This window comes from Podarcis liolepis (assembly GCF_965112155.1).
Source record: "Podarcis liolepis genome assembly, chromosome: 2".
NCBI lineage: Eukaryota > Metazoa > Chordata > Lepidosauria > Squamata > Lacertidae > Podarcis > Podarcis liolepis.
The window spans coordinates 60,593,620-60,610,262 of NC_139555.1; the positions used below are offsets into that span (position 1 = coordinate 60,593,620).

Consider the following 16,643-nt stretch of genomic DNA (forward strand, 5'->3'; position numbering starts at 1 on the left):
GCTCTGCTTAGAAACCTCCAAGGAAGAAGATTCCATCACCTTTTGTGGGAGTCTGTTCCACTGTCAAGCAGCTCTTATTGCCAGAAAGTTCTTCCTAATGCTTAGTGGGAATCTCGTTTCTTGTAATTTGAATCCACCAGTAGTTTTCCGACCATTTTCTAATAGTCAACAACTGAATTCACTATATAGCAGATGCATCCTATTTCTATTCAGATTGATGGCGTTTTTGATGCTGACCTCAATGTGATTGACACTTTGCAGGAATGTTGCTTTTCTTTCATTGCTTCTATGCTTACTCAAAACTCAAATGGTTTGGGTAATATCTTTGATTTGATGAGTTTATAACTGAAGTTACTCAAGCCAAACATTTATGTGACACAAGGCATAATCTGAACTACATATGAAGTTCTACATATTTACCGAGAGTTCCACTGATTACAGCCTATTTTTTCTGTGTCCAATGCAGTAACCCTTCATGAAATTACTACCCCAGGAGATCTTTTTTGCACTGCCATTCTGCAAGGGGGAAATTCATGCCATAAAACTGGAGACATTTTCAACCCTTTAATGTTCTCATGATGAGAGGTATCATTCCCCCATTTGTCTGCAAGCTGTTCTTCCCGCCCACTTGCCATTAACTGCTGCCACAATGCTGAGAAGAGCAACAAGGGACTTCCCTCTGAGTTGATGGTAGTGTCACTCTATCATGAGCTGGCAGGGGGTGGTACCACAGCAATTTGGTCAGCAGCCATTCTCTAGGACGCAATACTTATCAATCACGTCTCTGATGTGTTTGGGACTCCAGGGGGCTGGATACTTTTCTGGTCAAGAGGCAGTAACAGAGAGCTCAGAACACTGGAGGAAGCCACTCTACATATGCACATATACAGGCATGATTTGTTGTACTATGATCCTGTTTCAAGGGAAGAGGATTTCTCCTTCTGTTAACAGAACAGCAGTTTCTGGGTTTCCCCTTTTCTCTGTACCCTTGCAGCTTATACCCAGAACAAACTTAGTTGGTCTCAAAGCTGCTACTGGACATTATTTATTTATTTATTTACTCTAGCAGCATTATGTGAGGGTCTGCACGTTCTATGTATTTGAACTGACATTTGCAAATAAACAACATCAAAGTGCAAAAATGATTCAATATGGTTTTCTAAAATATTCTCATTCTGTAGACACGATGCCAGGTGTGTATGTGGGTGCACATTTCTCACCTGAAATGTTCATGGCCTAAGACTAGTAGGCAGACACTTCAGCCCTCTTTGTAGCCAAAAGCATCTCTAGCTAGAGCTTATACCCCCCACTTCTCTAGGTCTGCCACCCATCAGTAGAATAAAGCAGTTTATATTCCTTGCTCTGGAACAGCAAGTTCAACAAAACCAAAGTCTTCTGAGTTTGGCTCTAGAGCAGTGTTTCCCAAACGTTTTTGGGCAACGGCACACCTGTTAGCCGGAAAAAAATCTCGCGGCACACCACCATTAAAGCCCCACCCCGTGACGTCAGCGCGCAGCGTCACGCCGGGAGGGACGCACAAAAGCGAAAGTTTTTTCCCTCCCCCTTGCCGGGGTGGGAGGAGGCAGCAGAGCGAGGGCAGCTGAGGCGGCGGCGGCGATAGCGGGCGGAGGAGGGGGCGGCGGCGGGAGTTGCTGCTGCTGTTGTTGCTGCTGCTGCCCGGACATGCCGGCCTCCTCCTCCTCCGCTGTCTCGCGCTCCTCCCTTTTGCGCGCGCTGCCCCGCCGCTCGGCACCACCACCGCGGAGCCGCCCCCGGCTCGACGCGGATCCTCGCCGCCGCCGCCGCCTCTCACCGCCCGACTCGCCCGCCTTCCTCCCACGGCACACCAGCCGGTGTCTCACGGCACACTAGTGTGCCGCGGAACACCGGTTGGGAAACACTGCTCTAGAGAGCATCAACTCTCCAAACCTTAGTTTGAAAAGCAGAAAAGTTGGTGTCCTTAATCTGGTCCTTTCATGTCAGCTACTTTACTCAATTAATTTATTACAATGCAACGGCCAATCTGCAATTCTAATCCTTAAAGGGGGGGTCAAGATTAGCCAATTTAGGATCCTAATCTCTAAAGGGTGGCCAAGATTAATGACTGTTGTTGTTTAGTCGTTTAGTCGTGTCCGACTCTTCGTGACCCCATGGACCAGAGCACGCCAGGCACTTCTGTCCTCCACTGCCTCCCGCAGTTTGATCAAACTCATGCTAGTAGCTTCAAGAACACCATCCAACCATCTCATTCTCTGTCGTCCCCTTCTCCTTGTGCCCTCCATCTTTCCCAACATCAGGGTCTTTTCCAGGGAGTCTTCTCTTCTCATGAGGTGGCCAAAGTATTGGAGCCTCAGCTTCACGATCTGTCCTTCCAGTGAGCGCTCAGGGCTGATTTCCTTCAGAATGGAGAGGTTTGATCTTCTTGCAGTCCATGGGACTCTCAAGAGTCTCCTCCAGCACCATAATTCAAAAGCATCAATTCTTCGGCGGTCAGCCTTCTTTATGGTCCAGCTCTCACTTCCATACATCACTACTGGGAAAACCATGGCTTTTACTATACGGACCTTTGTTGGCAAGGTGATGTCTCTGCTTTTTAAGATGATGTCTAGGTTTGCCATCGCCTTTCTCCCAAGGAAAGTAAAGTAAAATCTCTCACTGCCTCCATTTCTTCCCCATCTATTTGCCAGGAGGTGATGGGCCCAGTGGCCATGATCTTCGTTTTTTTGATGTTGAGCTTCAGACCATATTTTGCGCTCTCCTCTTTCACCCTCATTAAAAGGTTCTTTAATTCCTCTTCACTTTCTGCCATCAAGGTTGTGTCATCTGCATATCTGAGGTTGTTGATATTTCTTCCGGCAATCTTAATTCCGGCTTGGGATTCATCCAACCCAGCCTTTCGCATGATGAATTCTGCATATAAGTTAAATAAGCAGGGAGACAATATACAGCCTTGCCGTACTCCTTTCCCAATTTGGAACCAATCAGTTGTTCCATATCCAGTTCTAACTGTAGCTTCTTGTCCCACATAGAGATTTCGCAGGAGACAGATGAGGTGATCAGGCACTCCCATTTCTTTAAGAACTTGCCATAGTTTGCTGTGGTCAACACAGTCAAAGGCTTTTGCATAGTCAATGAAGCAGAAGTAGATGTCTTTCTGGAACTCTCTAGCTTTCTCCATAATCCATCGCATGTTTGCAATTTGGTCTCTGGTTCCTCTGCCTCTTCTAAATCCAGCTTGCACTTCTGGGAGTTCTCGGTCCACATACTGCTTGAGCCTTCCTTGTAGAATTTTAAGCATAACCTTGCTAGCATGTGAAATGAGTGAAATTGTGCGGTAGTTGGAGCATTCTTTGGCACTGCCTTTCTTTGGGATTGGGATGTAGACTGATCTTCTCCAATCCTCTGGCCACTGCTGAGTTTTCCAAACTTGCTGGCATATTGAGTGTAGCACCTTAACAGCATCATCTTTTAAAATTTTAAACAGTTCAGCTGGAATACCATCACTTCCACTGGCCTTGTTATTTGCAGTGCTTTCTAAGGCCCATTTGACTTCACTCTCCAGGATGTCTGGCTCAAGGTCAGCAACCACACTACCTGGGGTGTACGAGACATCCATATCTTTCTGGTATAATTCCTCTGTGTATTCTTGCCACCTCTTCTTGATGTCTTCTGCTTCAGTTAGATCTTTACCACTTTTGTCCTTTATTATGGTAATCTTTGTACGAAATGTTCCTTTCATATTTCCGATTTTCTTGAACAGATCTCTGGTTCTTCCCATTCTGTTGCTTTCCTCTATTTCTTTGCATTGCTCGTTTAAGAAGGCCTTCTTGTCTCTCCTTGCTATTCTTTGGAAATCTGCATTAAATTTCCTGTATCTTTCACTATCTCCCTCGCATTTTGCTTGCCTTCTCTCCCCCGCTATTTGTAAGGCCTCATTGGACAGCCACTTTGCTTTCTTGCATTTCTTTTTCATTGGGATGGTTTTAGTTGCTGCCTCCTGTATAATGTTGCGAGTCTCCACCCATAGTTCTTCAGGCACTCTGTCCAGCAAATCTAAATCCTTAAACCTGTTCCTCACTTCCACTGTGTATTCATAAGGGATTTGGTTTAGATTGTATCTTGCCTGTCCAGTGGTTTTTCCTACTTTCTTCAGTTTAAGCTTGAATTTTGCTATAAGGAGCTGATGATCTGAGCCACAGTCAGCTCCAGGTCTTGTTTTTGCTGACTGTATAGAGCTTCTCCATCTTTGGCTGCAGAGAATATAATCAATCTGATTTCGATGTTGCCCATCTGGGGATGTCCATGTGTAGAGTCGTCTCTTGTGTTGTTGAAAAAGCGTGTTTGTGATGACCAGCTTGTTCTCTTGACAGAACTCTATTAGCCTTTGCCCTGCTTCGTTTTGATCTCCAAGGCCAAACTTGCCAGTTGTTCCTTTTATCTCTTGATTCCCTACTTTAGCATTCCAATCCCCTATAATGAGCAGAACATCCTTCTTTGGTGTCACTTCTATAAGGTCTTGTAAGTCTTCATAGAATTGGTCAATTTCAGTTTCTTCAGCACCAGTAGTTGGTGCATAAACTTGGATTACTGTGATGTTAAAAGGTCTGCCTTGGATTCGTATCGAGATCATTCTATCATTTTTGAGACTGCATCCCAGTACAGCTTTCGCCACTCTTTTGTTGACTATGAGGGCCACTCCATTTCTCTTACGGGTTTCTTGCCCACAGTAGTAGATATGATAGTCATCCGAACTGAATTCGCCCATTCCCGTCCATTTTAGCTCACTGATGCCCAGGATGTCAATATTTATTCTTGCCATCTCATTTTTGACCACATCCAACTTACCCAGGTTCATGGTTCTTATATTCCAGGTTCCTATGCAATATTTTTCTTTACAGCATTGGACTTTCCTTTCGCTTCCATGCATATCCACAACTGAGCGTCCTTTCGGCTTTGGCCCAGCCGCTTCATCAGCTCTGGATCTACTTGTACTTGTCCTCCGCTCTTCCCCAGTAGCATGTTGGACACCTTCCGACCTGAGGGGCTCATCTTCCAGTGTCATCACTTTTATATGCCTGTTGTCTTTGTCCATGGAGTTTTCTTGGCAGGGATACTGGAGTGGCTTGCCAGTTCCTACTCCAGGTGGATCACGTTTGGTCAAAACTCTCCACTATGACCTGTTCATCTTGGGTGCCCTGCTCGGCGTAGTTCATAGCTTCTCTGAGTTCTTCAAGCCCCTTCGCCACGGCAAGGCAGTGATCCATGAAGGGGAGATTAATGACTACTATACGGGAACTCAGGAGATAAGTGCTATTAAATGGGTCAATGGATTTAATTTTTTTCCAGAGAGTCAAAATAGAAAAATTCCTTCCAGTAGCACCTTAAAGACCAACTAAGTTAGTTCTTGGTATGAGCTTTCGTGTGCATACACACTTCTTCAGATACACACTTCCAGAGTGTGTTATTGATAACTATAGCCTAGGAATTTAATTTCCCGAGTTCGGCTTCTTTACACAGGTTGATGATAAAATGTACAGTGCTTTGAGCTCCTTGGGGAACGGGACATAGATAAAAGAATGAATGGGTGATTTAATAAATAAACACAATCAAATTAACAGCCACAGCCCCCAGGTGTTGAGATGACCCCTTAGGCTTTCTGAGTTACATAGAAGCCTTAATTTAATCAGGTGTAGCTTTTCCCATCATGATGAAATAGTGATTAGAAGTAACACCTCGAGGAATGTTCTCTTGTTGCATCACTTAAAGGAACTGGTTTCCAGTGAAGGTCGTGACTTAGTGCTCCTATTATCCTAGGCTGAGATAGAAATTTCATGTAAACTGTGAGTTGTTTCCTTTGTGCATTATAATTAGGTGCTTTTATTATGTTGAGTTCCATACCTACAGACATGGCTGATCGGGCAGACATCTCTACTAATGGGAGATGGAAGACCATTTTTTTTTTAAAGGTAAAGGGACCCCTGACCATTAGGTCCAGTCGTGACCGACTCTGGGGTTGCGGCGCTCATCTCGCTTTATTGGCCGAGGGAGCCGGCGTACAGCTTCCAGGTCATGTGGCCGGCATGACTAAGCCACTTCTGGCGAACCAGAGCAGCGCACAGAAACGCCGTTTACCTTCCTGCTGGAGCGGTGCCTATTTATCTACTTGCACTTTGACGTGCTTTCGAACTGCTAGGTGGGCAGGAGCAGGGACCAAGCAACGGGAGCTCACCCCGTTGCGGGGATTCGAACCGCTGACCTTCTGATCAGCAAGCCCTAGGCTCTGTGGTTTAACCCACAGCGCCACCCACGTCCCATGGAAGACCATTTTTACAGATTCCTGGTTTGTTCGTTCATTCATTCATTCATTCATTCATTCTCTCTCTCTCTCTCTAAGCTCTAAATAGGCAAGGGGCCCTCCTTATATCTATGCCTATTAATAAACATTGGGATATCCAAAAAAGCAATAAAGATGACACATGTGGCTTCAGTGGGGAGGAGGGATTGAAGAAAAATAATCAACCTCCCTATTTCATTAGCAAAGGTGTCTTCCTGGATCTGGGAGTATAAGGGCACAATTGGATTTAACCCATATATTTTAGATTGGTGTAAATATATAAGAAACAAGTTGGAAATAGTCATTAGAGTATTTGTGTGCAAGGCCTACTGCACAGTTAGTGTAGGAGGCTTGAATACATTGTTATATATACATAATTTGTTTTAAAGCAAGTGTATAAACAGCAGCTATGTGCTCCTATCATTAGAGGAATAGGGGTTTTTGGGGTGGCAGAAAATTGATTGAATCTTCCATTGATGTCATTCCTGAAGTTTTACAATTCTAGATTTTTGCAGGTCATCAGAGACTAAAATTAAACAGAGGAACTACTTTGGGTGGAAAGAGCTCTCCTGGGTCCAATCAAGGGCCCATCTAGGACAGTCTCCTGTTTTCCACAGTGGCCAACCATATGCCTTGAGGAAAGCAACAAATTGGGCAGGGGGTGGGCAGTAGCTCTGCTCTGTTATTTCTTTGAATAAACATATTTGACTTTGAATAAACACTGGGACTCAAGATGTTATTGCACAAATTGTCGGTCAAGTGTAACATCTGCAAAGAGCTGTACAAATTGAAACAAGAACTGGTTAACAGCAGTATAAATGAAAAGAAGTCACCTCTCAGCTGATCGCAAACCCAAAAGCAATTGTGGGTAATTTACTTTAACCCAACTCTTACATTATTTGACATCCATTGTTTGCTACAAATGGTTCTTTATTCAAGTTGCAAATATAGATTTATTTATATACTATTTTCAAACTATTTCATGTTAATATTAATAAGAAATGCAAAAGACAGTAGTCGGCAAAATCTAAATAATTATGTTTTTAACTGACAGTCTCTCAAGAGTTTCAACATCTTGCAATTGACTTTTCCTCCTTAAGGTTCCTCTATAATCACATTATGTCGCAATTTAGGTGTGTTGGGATTATGTTCAATTAGCCAATCAGCCAGCCATGTCTATAGAAGAAAAAAGAAGAAACGGGTTATCTTCAATTTCATTTCCATATGAACAAAATATTTGCTGATTGGGAGAATTCAAATCCTGCATCTCTGCATATCGAATCTCACTCAGAATGAACCCAAGTTACCCAGTTTCCCTAAATAATTCCCATTTCCTCAACTGATTCTTAAAAGGGGAACACTTCTTAAAACCAATACACTTTGCTTCCAATGATTCTCACCTTTGTTGTTGTTTTTTAATGAACCTGTTTGTCTGAGGAGTTGAGGAAGGAGGCAGGCAGTCTAGACTGCTCCTTACATGCAAAGAATAATTGATCATGGGTATTCTGGCTTGATGGATCCAAACTAAATATGCAGATAGAAAAGTACTGCTCTTATCTGCTGTCAATTTTTCTTTTGCATTCCCATTCTTGATACCACATAGGCATGCCTCATAGGCAGTGGGGGTGGAATTAGGTCCCTCCGCACCAACCCGAGACCATCGATTGTGTTCTAGGCTTGACAGTGACAGTCATTGTGATACATACAAAAGGATCTGCTGGTTTCCTCTTGCACAGTTCCGTAAGTCCTTTCAGCAGGGTGGGGGTGACATAAAGGCTCAGGTAATCCTTAGCAGCTTGCCCAACTGGGATTGGTTCAATAATCACTAGGAAAAGGAATTACATATTTTACTGCCAACGTATTGAACTATGATGATGACATTTAGCTCTATTTCTCCATAATATCTTAATCAGGAGAGGCCTTGTAGGCCCTGGGCCATTGCCTGATTACAGTGGTGAAATGGATGAGGAAAAATAAGCTGAGCCTGAATCCTGGCAAGACCGAGGCACTGTGGCTGAGCAGTTCCTCACTATCCTGCCATTTCAAGAACCTCAATATAGTTTTCCTGTTGAATGTGAAAATAACTGAAAATCTGCTTGTTAACATTCATCTAAACAAAAACTGCAAAGCTTCAGGTAGCATGAACACAGCACATGGATAAACCCTAGATTTGTTTATCTTATTAAAAGACCTTAAGGCTAAAGGAGCCATAGGGGCTGATTCTTCAGCACACTGTTGATACAGGACAAAGCTGATTGGGGTTATCTACTTTGGAACTTGTATCAAAGGGAAGGATTAACATATAATCTATCCAATTTATAAGAGAAAACGTATTTTATCTCCAGGGGAGTTGCTAGCGCCAGCCACATGAAAGACTTCTACTATTATATGGGACATCTTTTAAAAATGCTTGAATCATAAATATTGTCTGACATACACAAACTGTACCAGTTTTGAGAAGCTCAGAAATTACAAAAATGCTTCCATCTGAAGCTGTAAAGCTGACAAAGCCAATATAGGGCTTCCAGATGTTGTTGGACTTCAACTCCCATCAACCCCAGCCAGCATGACGAAAGGTCAAGAATGATGGGAGGTGTAGTTCAGCAACATGTTGGCTACTTCTTCCACAAAAGGTCAAATATAATCCTTTGCTTGCTTACAAAAAAAAACCAGGCAGACACATATACGCAGCAAGGCACATCATTTTGCAGTATGGCTTTGCAAAGGGATGGGAAACTTGTGGCCCTGTGGGACTCCAGGTTCCACCACTCCTGACTGGTGGCTAGGCCTGGGCAATGTATTGATACATCGCCTGGGACTGGTACGAGGGACAGAATGCGATGGCAGCTTCACTCACTGGTATATTGTGAGCGAAAGCACTGCCGCTCCTGAGTCCTTCTGCCACCAGCGCCCTGAGGGAACAACAAGCTGTAGCGGTGGCTGTTTCACCAGCAATATACCGCTGAGTGAAACCGCCATCCCAGCTCTGCCCTCATACCAGTGCAGAGGGAGAAACAAGTTGCGCTAAAAGGTAGACTATATTTGAATGAGGCAGGTGTGGAGGGAGGGAGAGAACAGATGGTTTTCCTCTATGTAATGCTAATTCTAGATGGCAGTAATTATGTACCTTCAGGAAACATGAACCGGATCTCTCTTTCAGCTGAGGAAAAGCTGGTGCTGCCATGAAGTCCATTCCTTAGATCATCTGTCCCATAAATTGCTCTTAAGCTACAAACCATAGAGACGTGTTAATATATTCAGTCACTGGTATAATAATAAACTTCTAATTAGCATGTTTAATTGGGTTTTTTAATATAAAAAATAACTTGGTCTATTAAATTGAAAAAATGTGCATAAAAATAGTAAGTCACGTATATAACATAAAGGTTGCCTCTCCTACTTCATTCCATTATTACTCTGCTCCTTTCTCCAAGGGCAATCAACCTATAGATGTATCCTAAATTGAAGAAGTATAGGTGGCACAGACTGGTTGGGCTGACTGTATCTAGGCCTTACATGCCTGGACTTGAATTTGCTAAATATGTTTGATCTGGAAGTCGAGAGGCAGCTGGATATGGTAGAACCAAGGTTTTTGATGGAGGGGAGCCATGCCTGTAGAATACCCCCTCCCTTTGCCCAGTAGAAAACCATTTGCCTGGTACAGACATCCCAATGGGCAGAGGTTACATCTGTTGCCAAAGTGCCTGGCAGAATGCCCCTGAAAGGGTATGCAAGCAGGGGGAGGGGTGTGCTTGGTCGAATCAAAGCCCCACTCAAAGCCAAAACTAGGTGGATCCTTTGCCAATGAAAGGGCTGGTAGAAGTGGAAACAATGGGCAGGCCTGATTTGGGAATAACCGACCCCACCCTTGCTGACAATAGGATGGGTGTGCTCTTGAATGCAGCAGAGCACCGTGGCCAATCAATGCACAGTGGCACATAAACCCTGGATATATTATCCCTTCATGTGTCAAAAGCATAGCTACAAACACAAATGGTGGTGTGTGGGTGGCCGCAGGAAGTGTGGTGACAGTGCTCTTGGAATCCTGTTGTGGCTATGTGCTTTGTTTATGGTGTCACCCTGAAGCATGTGAGACGTGTATGTGTTGCTGATTGAGGCAGTTGTGTTGGATGCGGCGGGCATGCTTGCTGGGTGGTGTGTTTAGATTGGCGGCTGCTGGTGGAATTGCTATGGATGTCATGGACACGTCTTTGTGGCATCTACTGAGCTTTGGGGCATTCCCCTGGCTATGGCCCCAGCAGCTAACAGGGCTAGGAGGTAGCGGTGTTTGCGCTGGCAGTTTGTCAGTGGTCACACTGCATGATGGAGTCCCATAATTTGATTTGCTCTGCCTGTAAACCATAAAAAATGAATTTGCGATAAGCTGGCCTTGTGAATTATTTTGAACTTCACTCTCACAACCCTACACCCATTTTGTAAAAGAACGGTTATAACACTGAAAATATTATATCCATTAACTTCAGCTGGACTATTTGGGGGTAGGTGGTTCGCAAGTCCTGTGAATGGAGTACTTTACCTGTCAGGAAAATTTTCCCTGGCTACTATGGTATTTGAGGGCCCAAGCAGGTCCTTCCAATACGAGATACCATTATGCCGAGCGAGAACCATCGCAACTAAAGGTCCAGAACTCATATAAGATGTTAAGTTAGGAAAGAACATTTTTCCATACTGTTCAACATAGAAGTTGCTACACTGCTCTGGGCTTAGTTGGAGCTTTCGTTTCTGTAAAAAAAAAAAAAGAGAGAGAGAGAGAGAGAGAGAGAGAGAGAGAGAGAGAGAGGGAAAGAGAAAAAGCTCCTTAAAACCATTGTTCCAAGATAATAAAGCACTACAGTTAGCATTAACATATCTTATTACTTACTGTATTTTTCGCTCTATAACACGCACCCGACCATAACACGCATGTAGTTTTTAGAGGAGGAAAATCCGTAGGCATGCCACCTGTAGGCATTCCCTCCATAACAGGCACAAACATTTCCCCTTACTTTCTAGGAGGAAAAAAGTGAGTGTTATGGTGCAAAAAATACGGTAAGTATTGGGTTTATGGGGTGCTAGCAGAGGGGGTCATACCTCTCATGGGGACACGTCTTGTTTCTTCTGGGATAGTTTGTCCACCTTTAGTTCCCACCCTGCACTCAGCTCTCACCTGTGGCTCCTAGAAACTGCCAGCATGCGACTGCGGCCACATCATGGAAAATGACTTTGATTAGCCGGCTAATCCATGTGAGAACAACTGATGGGTCAAAAAACCCTTGGTGAGTTAGGGACTTCCCCTGCATGTAAAGACAGGCTCTGGCAGATTGAGCAGGTGGGATCAACACAACAGTAATGAAGGCACATGCTGTAGAGGGAAGTCAGGGCTCGTCTACCTGGTAAGGTAGCCCATCTAGGAAAAGGAAAACTCTGATTCTAAACCTCTGCTGCCTTTTGCTATATGTTTGGGAGAAATCCAGAGTGGAGACTCTAAGATGGTGATATGGTGCCTTGTATGTCTTTTTCCGGCAATTCCTGCAGCCAAGCTGGTACCAAACATATTGCTCTGCTTTCCGTTGGACTACATAAGCAAGGCTGAGAGGGGGTCTTGCCTGGGCAGCCCAGGACCTCCATACACGCTCCGCAGGCTGGCACCCCAGGGAGGTCACTTGGGTGCTGCTAACGCAATAGTTTGATTTCAACCCTGCAGACGCACTCTCAAGACAGACAAATGGCGGCAAGCATTGCTCTTTATTTTCCAGCAATCTCTTTTCCAGAGCCAGGCCTACAAGTGAGGAGACCACCTCAGGCAACATGAGGGGAAGCAGTGGCCTCCTGGCTGTTCATCCTAAGCTCCCTCACCCCAAGCCATTCCCCTCTGACAGAGTTGCGTATGCTATGCGACTTGTTGCATGGCCCTCTAAACTAGCCTGAAGTGCTGGGGAAGATGCTATCCCTTCACAATTGTGAAAGTAAGATTCAGCTGCCAGTCCAGTCAGTTGCCAGTACATGGAATGGGGAGCAGATGCTTTCTTGTCCTTACCCTGGGCAGCAAAAGGCCCTGCTTTCCCAATACTTATACAGGACTGGATTATTCCCACCTTTCCCCTGCCATGCATGGTTCCCTTTCATGTTTACTATGTTTGCCCTGAACCACACAAGCTGTTCCACATGAAAAGCAATTTCTGTGAAGCAGCTCCCAACATGGTTGTGGCAATTTTTCTATTTTATCGCATCACCGCAAATTCTCTTTTTCAAGCATTTGTGGACCTACTTCATACAACTATCCTGCAGCAAGTTTCATGCAGTTGCACTTCTAAGCAGCTAAGCCACATGGTGCTGGTATAAATCAGGCCAATATAAGGCAATTTGGTAAGCCTGTTTGGAAATATGGAGTCCGATGCCACCAGTAAGTTGATGAATGATGATACCCAGATCTCTTTCTTTTTCCTCTAAAAGATAGAGCACCTGCTTTCCACAGTGAAAGTGCGAGGTTCAGTCCTTGGCATCTCCAGGTAGGGTTAAAAAAGACACTCATGACTGAAACCCTGGAGAACCACTGTCACTCGGTGTTGAAAATTCTGAGCTAAGTGGACCAGTGGTCTAACTTGTCATAAGGCAGCTTCTTAGGTCTCATCTGAGGTCTTAGGAGGATCTGTAAGCAGATGTGGTTGGAGTTTTTCCCAACATCAGATTTTCTATAGAAAGGGTCAATCCATTCTCAATATTCACATTATCTGATACAAATCAAACATATTAATTCAACTCAGCTCACTTGGCTCATGGTAAGTTTTCTTTTCTTTGTAATAAAGCATATTACTGTTCAAATTTTGTGCTAGTATAACAAGTGAAATATACCGAGAAGAAATATTTTGGGAAGAACAATGATTAACTACTTGTTTGCAAAACTGAAACTGCATGTTTTTTCTTAAAACCAAGACTATAGCTATGCAATAGCGACATCAAGTGGCCAGTTTCAAACATTAGTTTGCTATTGCAATACATACAGTACTTCCCCTATGGAAGCAGAATTAAGTTTTAGCAGTCTTAGCCAACAGCAAACATCTGCCAACACATTTGAACAACAAAAATATTTGTTATGATAGTGTGTGAATGATGGTGTATAATGAGTCTGAACTGGTGTTCACCTATTTTGAGTTTGAGTACTGTGAGGCAGAAGAATGTTAATTTGACATGACAGGTGCTTATTGTGGGATAGGTGCTGCTGGTGCATGCACGTTTTTTGCTGCATCTGCACAATGTTTGTGGTATCAAAGTCCTAGCCCATATCTTGCACACACACCCATTTAATTTGGTTTCATCGTTTCTACAGAAAATCCAATGTTAAAAAAAGAACTGATGCCAATAACCTGTTTGTTATATCTGAACAATTTGTTTAAGTCACTGCCTTGAAGAAACCATAAAACTCTGGAGGTAGTGGAGAAAACCAGGTACAGTGGTACCTTGGTTTACAAACTTCATCCATTCCGGAAGTCCGTTCTTAAACCAAAGTGTTCTTAAACCAAGGCGTGCTTTCTCACAGCAGCGGGGGACTCAATTTACACTCATCAGGAAGTGGAACATGTTCTGCTTCCAAGGCAAAGTTCACAAACCAAAACACCTACTTCTGGGTTTGCAGCGTTCTTAACCCAAGTTGTTCATAAACTAAGCTGTTCTTAAACCAAGGTACCACTGTACTGGCTTCAGCTGGCAGGGCTGCCTACCACTCACTGCTGCGCAGGAAGGATCCTGACTTTTGATATTTTCATTGTTATTGTATTAATGCAATTTCACTGATGTTTCTTATAAGTCACCTGCAAAAGTTATATCCTGCAAGGCAAGATACAAATACATAATATGAATAAACAAACAAAAGCATATTCTAAGTATACAGTGTTCTACTTGAACACAAAAATATTTGTTTATTATAGAGATTATAGAGACTGCTTGGTATGACTAGCAGATCAAAAGCATAATTTTAAATCAGGGCAAGGACCTTGTAATTATATGATTTGCTAATTTTAAACACACTTCGATTTACACTTGACTACATGAAACGTCTTTCTTTTCAGGCTACCTGGACAATGGTGAATCCAGATCTGAGAATTATATCTTCTATTTCTTCTTCTTTGTTGATGATATCTGGTTTAATGATGGCCAGGGTTCTTTCAACATAAATCTGAGGATCGGGCATTAATGCCTGCATTTTGGCAGTTAAAATCCAAGTCCTCTTCTCTCACTGAAATGATAATATATGTTACATTTTACTCTCTAGCCAGGAGGGTGAATTAATATTCATCTGGCCACTTCTGGGTAATTACAGCAATCCCAAAATTACATTCTCCCCCGCCAACCTGTCTGAACACACAACCCGATCCTACGTGTGCATTTACTTGGAAGTAAACCCTGCTCAATCCCAGTAGGTCTGTGGCTCCTGCCTCAATGCTACCGCTCTTTTAATGGTTTTGTGAGCAGCTGCTTAACAGCCAGAGATCACCCGGCTCCCCTCGCCGAGTTACAGAGCTGCAAAAAGGGTCACCTGCAGTTAACATGCAATCTTACTCGCCTCTGTGCATAACAAACTGCCCATTGTGGATCCAGACCCAATCCTATGCATGCTCACTTGGGAATGAATCCCGCTATATTGGGGGCAGAGCGGGGCTACTTCTCGGTTACGATGCGCAAGATTTATTCTCTCTCTCTCTCTCTCCTTTGTCCCCTCTTCCCCTAGTGGTCGTCTCGCCCATCGTTGCTCCTCCAAGCTGCCTGGACCCGTCCATTGTGAGAACGAGGTAGCAACCCGCCCCTCCTCTGGTCACCCTGCCCCGAGGGCCAAAATGAGCAAGCTGGATGATCTCACCCCGTTATGAGGTCCCAGAGTCCGTCCTCCTCCTCCTCCTCCACGCAGACGTCACTCCGACCCGCGAGGAGTCCCCTCTACGCGCTGACTGATTAGCCCAAGGAACCCCAGGCTCGGTTGCCGGGCAACAGAAGAAAGCCAAGCTAAAGCCAGCACCTACGGCGGCCGAGTGGGAACAGTATCTGCTTAGTGCGGCCGCGTTTGTAAGAACTCGATCGTTTAGCGTGGGGGCCCCGACATTTTGAAACTCGCTGCCAGGGTTTTTCAATGTGTTCTTTTCCGAAGCCATCGTTATTTAGACAAGTTTGGACAGATGTTTAGAAAATTTGTATGGGTTTTAATTTGTTTTAGCCCATTCTGCTGCTCCCTCGGCCAATAAAGCGAGATGAGCGCTGCAACCCCAGAGTCGTCCGCGACTGGACCTAATGGTCAGGGGTCCCTTTACCTTTACCTATTGCTTTCTGCATGTTTTAAATTATGGTTGTAGTGATAATTCTTTGGTAAACCACTTGCAGGTAGTCCCCCCCCCCCTACAATCACTCTGTATACAAAGGTAAAGGGACCCCTGACCATTAGGTCCAGTCGCGGACGACTCGGGTTGAGGCGCTCATCTCGCTTTATTGGCCGAGGGCGCCAGTGTACAGCTTCCGGGTCATGTGGCCAGCATGTCTAAGCCGCTTCTGGCGAACCAAAGCAGCGCACAGAAACACCGTTTACCTCCCCACCTATTTATCTACTTGCACTTTGACGTGCTTTCAAACTGCTAGGTTGGCAGGAGCAGGGACTGAGCAACGGGAGCTCACCCCGTCGCGGGGATTCAAACCACCGACCTTCTGATCGGCAAGTCCTTTTTGTGAAATAATAATGAAATAGCTAACCGCAACATCGGTATGCAAAGGTCCTTGCTGTTCAGACCAAGCAGGGCTGCTGGGAGAGATCCCTGCCTGCAGACCCTGGAGAGCTGCTGCCTTTCAATGTAGACAATACAGTACTGAGCTAGATGGCCCCGATGGTCTGATGCGGTATAAGTCAGTTCCTCAGGATCCTAACAGCTGCAGCAACAATAGTCCATGTACATGGCACTTTATAAACAATGAGAGCATAGATCAGTCTTCCTCAACCTTTGGCCTACAACTCCCATGATCCCTAGCTAGCAGGTCAGGGATGATGGGAATTGTAGTCTCAAAACATCTGGCGGGCCGAGGTTGAGGAAGCATGGCATAGATCCTTGTCCCTAGTGTGTATGCAGCCTAAGCTTTGTTTTCTTTCTGTCTGTTTAAAGTTTTTTTTTACCCTGTTCTTCAGCTGAAAAAAGGCTGCCAGAACAACATATTAATTATATATCACTTTTCATCACCAAGTGACCCCAAAGCAGTTTGCATTTAAAAAATATTCAATACATTTATATGGGGCTTAAGTATTTTATTTGCATTTCTAAGTGGTGCACGTAAAAAA

At 44.3% G+C, this 16,643-nt stretch overlaps 1 protein-coding gene across 2 annotated transcripts; it reads right to left on the minus strand.

Moving 5' to 3' along the window:
• Positions 1-7,243: 7,243 nt before the first annotated feature.
• NME5 (NME/NM23 family member 5) lies at positions 7,244-15,351 on the minus strand. Of its 2 annotated transcripts, none has more exons than XM_083488255.1 (6): positions 15,189-15,351; positions 14,406-14,567; positions 10,872-11,077; positions 9,462-9,562; positions 8,041-8,159; positions 7,244-7,510 (listed from the first exon to the last, which is right to left on the minus strand). In XM_083488255.1, the coding sequence occupies exons 2-6, from the start codon at positions 14,532-14,534 to the stop codon at positions 7,430-7,432; spliced, it is 636 nt and encodes a 211-aa protein (XP_083344381.1). In that variant the 5' UTR covers positions 14,535-14,567; positions 15,189-15,351; the 3' UTR covers positions 7,244-7,429. The 2 variants fall into 2 exon arrangements, with proteins under 2 accessions (XP_083344381.1, XP_083344382.1); XM_083488256.1 differs by lacking the exon at positions 15,189-15,351 and adding an exon at positions 14,952-15,068.
• Between the last annotated feature and the right edge of the window lie 1,292 nt (positions 15,352-16,643).

Excerpts from the sequence above, each read along its gene's own strand:
- NME5 (XM_083488255.1), bottom strand. The coding sequence starts at position 14,534 with ATGCAGGCATTAATGCCCGATCCTCAGATTTATGTTGAAAGAACCCTG. Across the intron at positions 11,078-14,405 it reads CTGGATTCACCATTGTCCAG|AAACGAAAGCTCCAACTAAG; the intron begins GTAGCCTGAAAA and ends TTTTTTTTACAG. Across the intron at positions 7,511-8,040 it reads GGAAACCAGCAGATCCTTTT|ACATGGCTGGCTGATTGGCT; the intron begins GTATGTATCACA and ends TTTCTTCTATAG.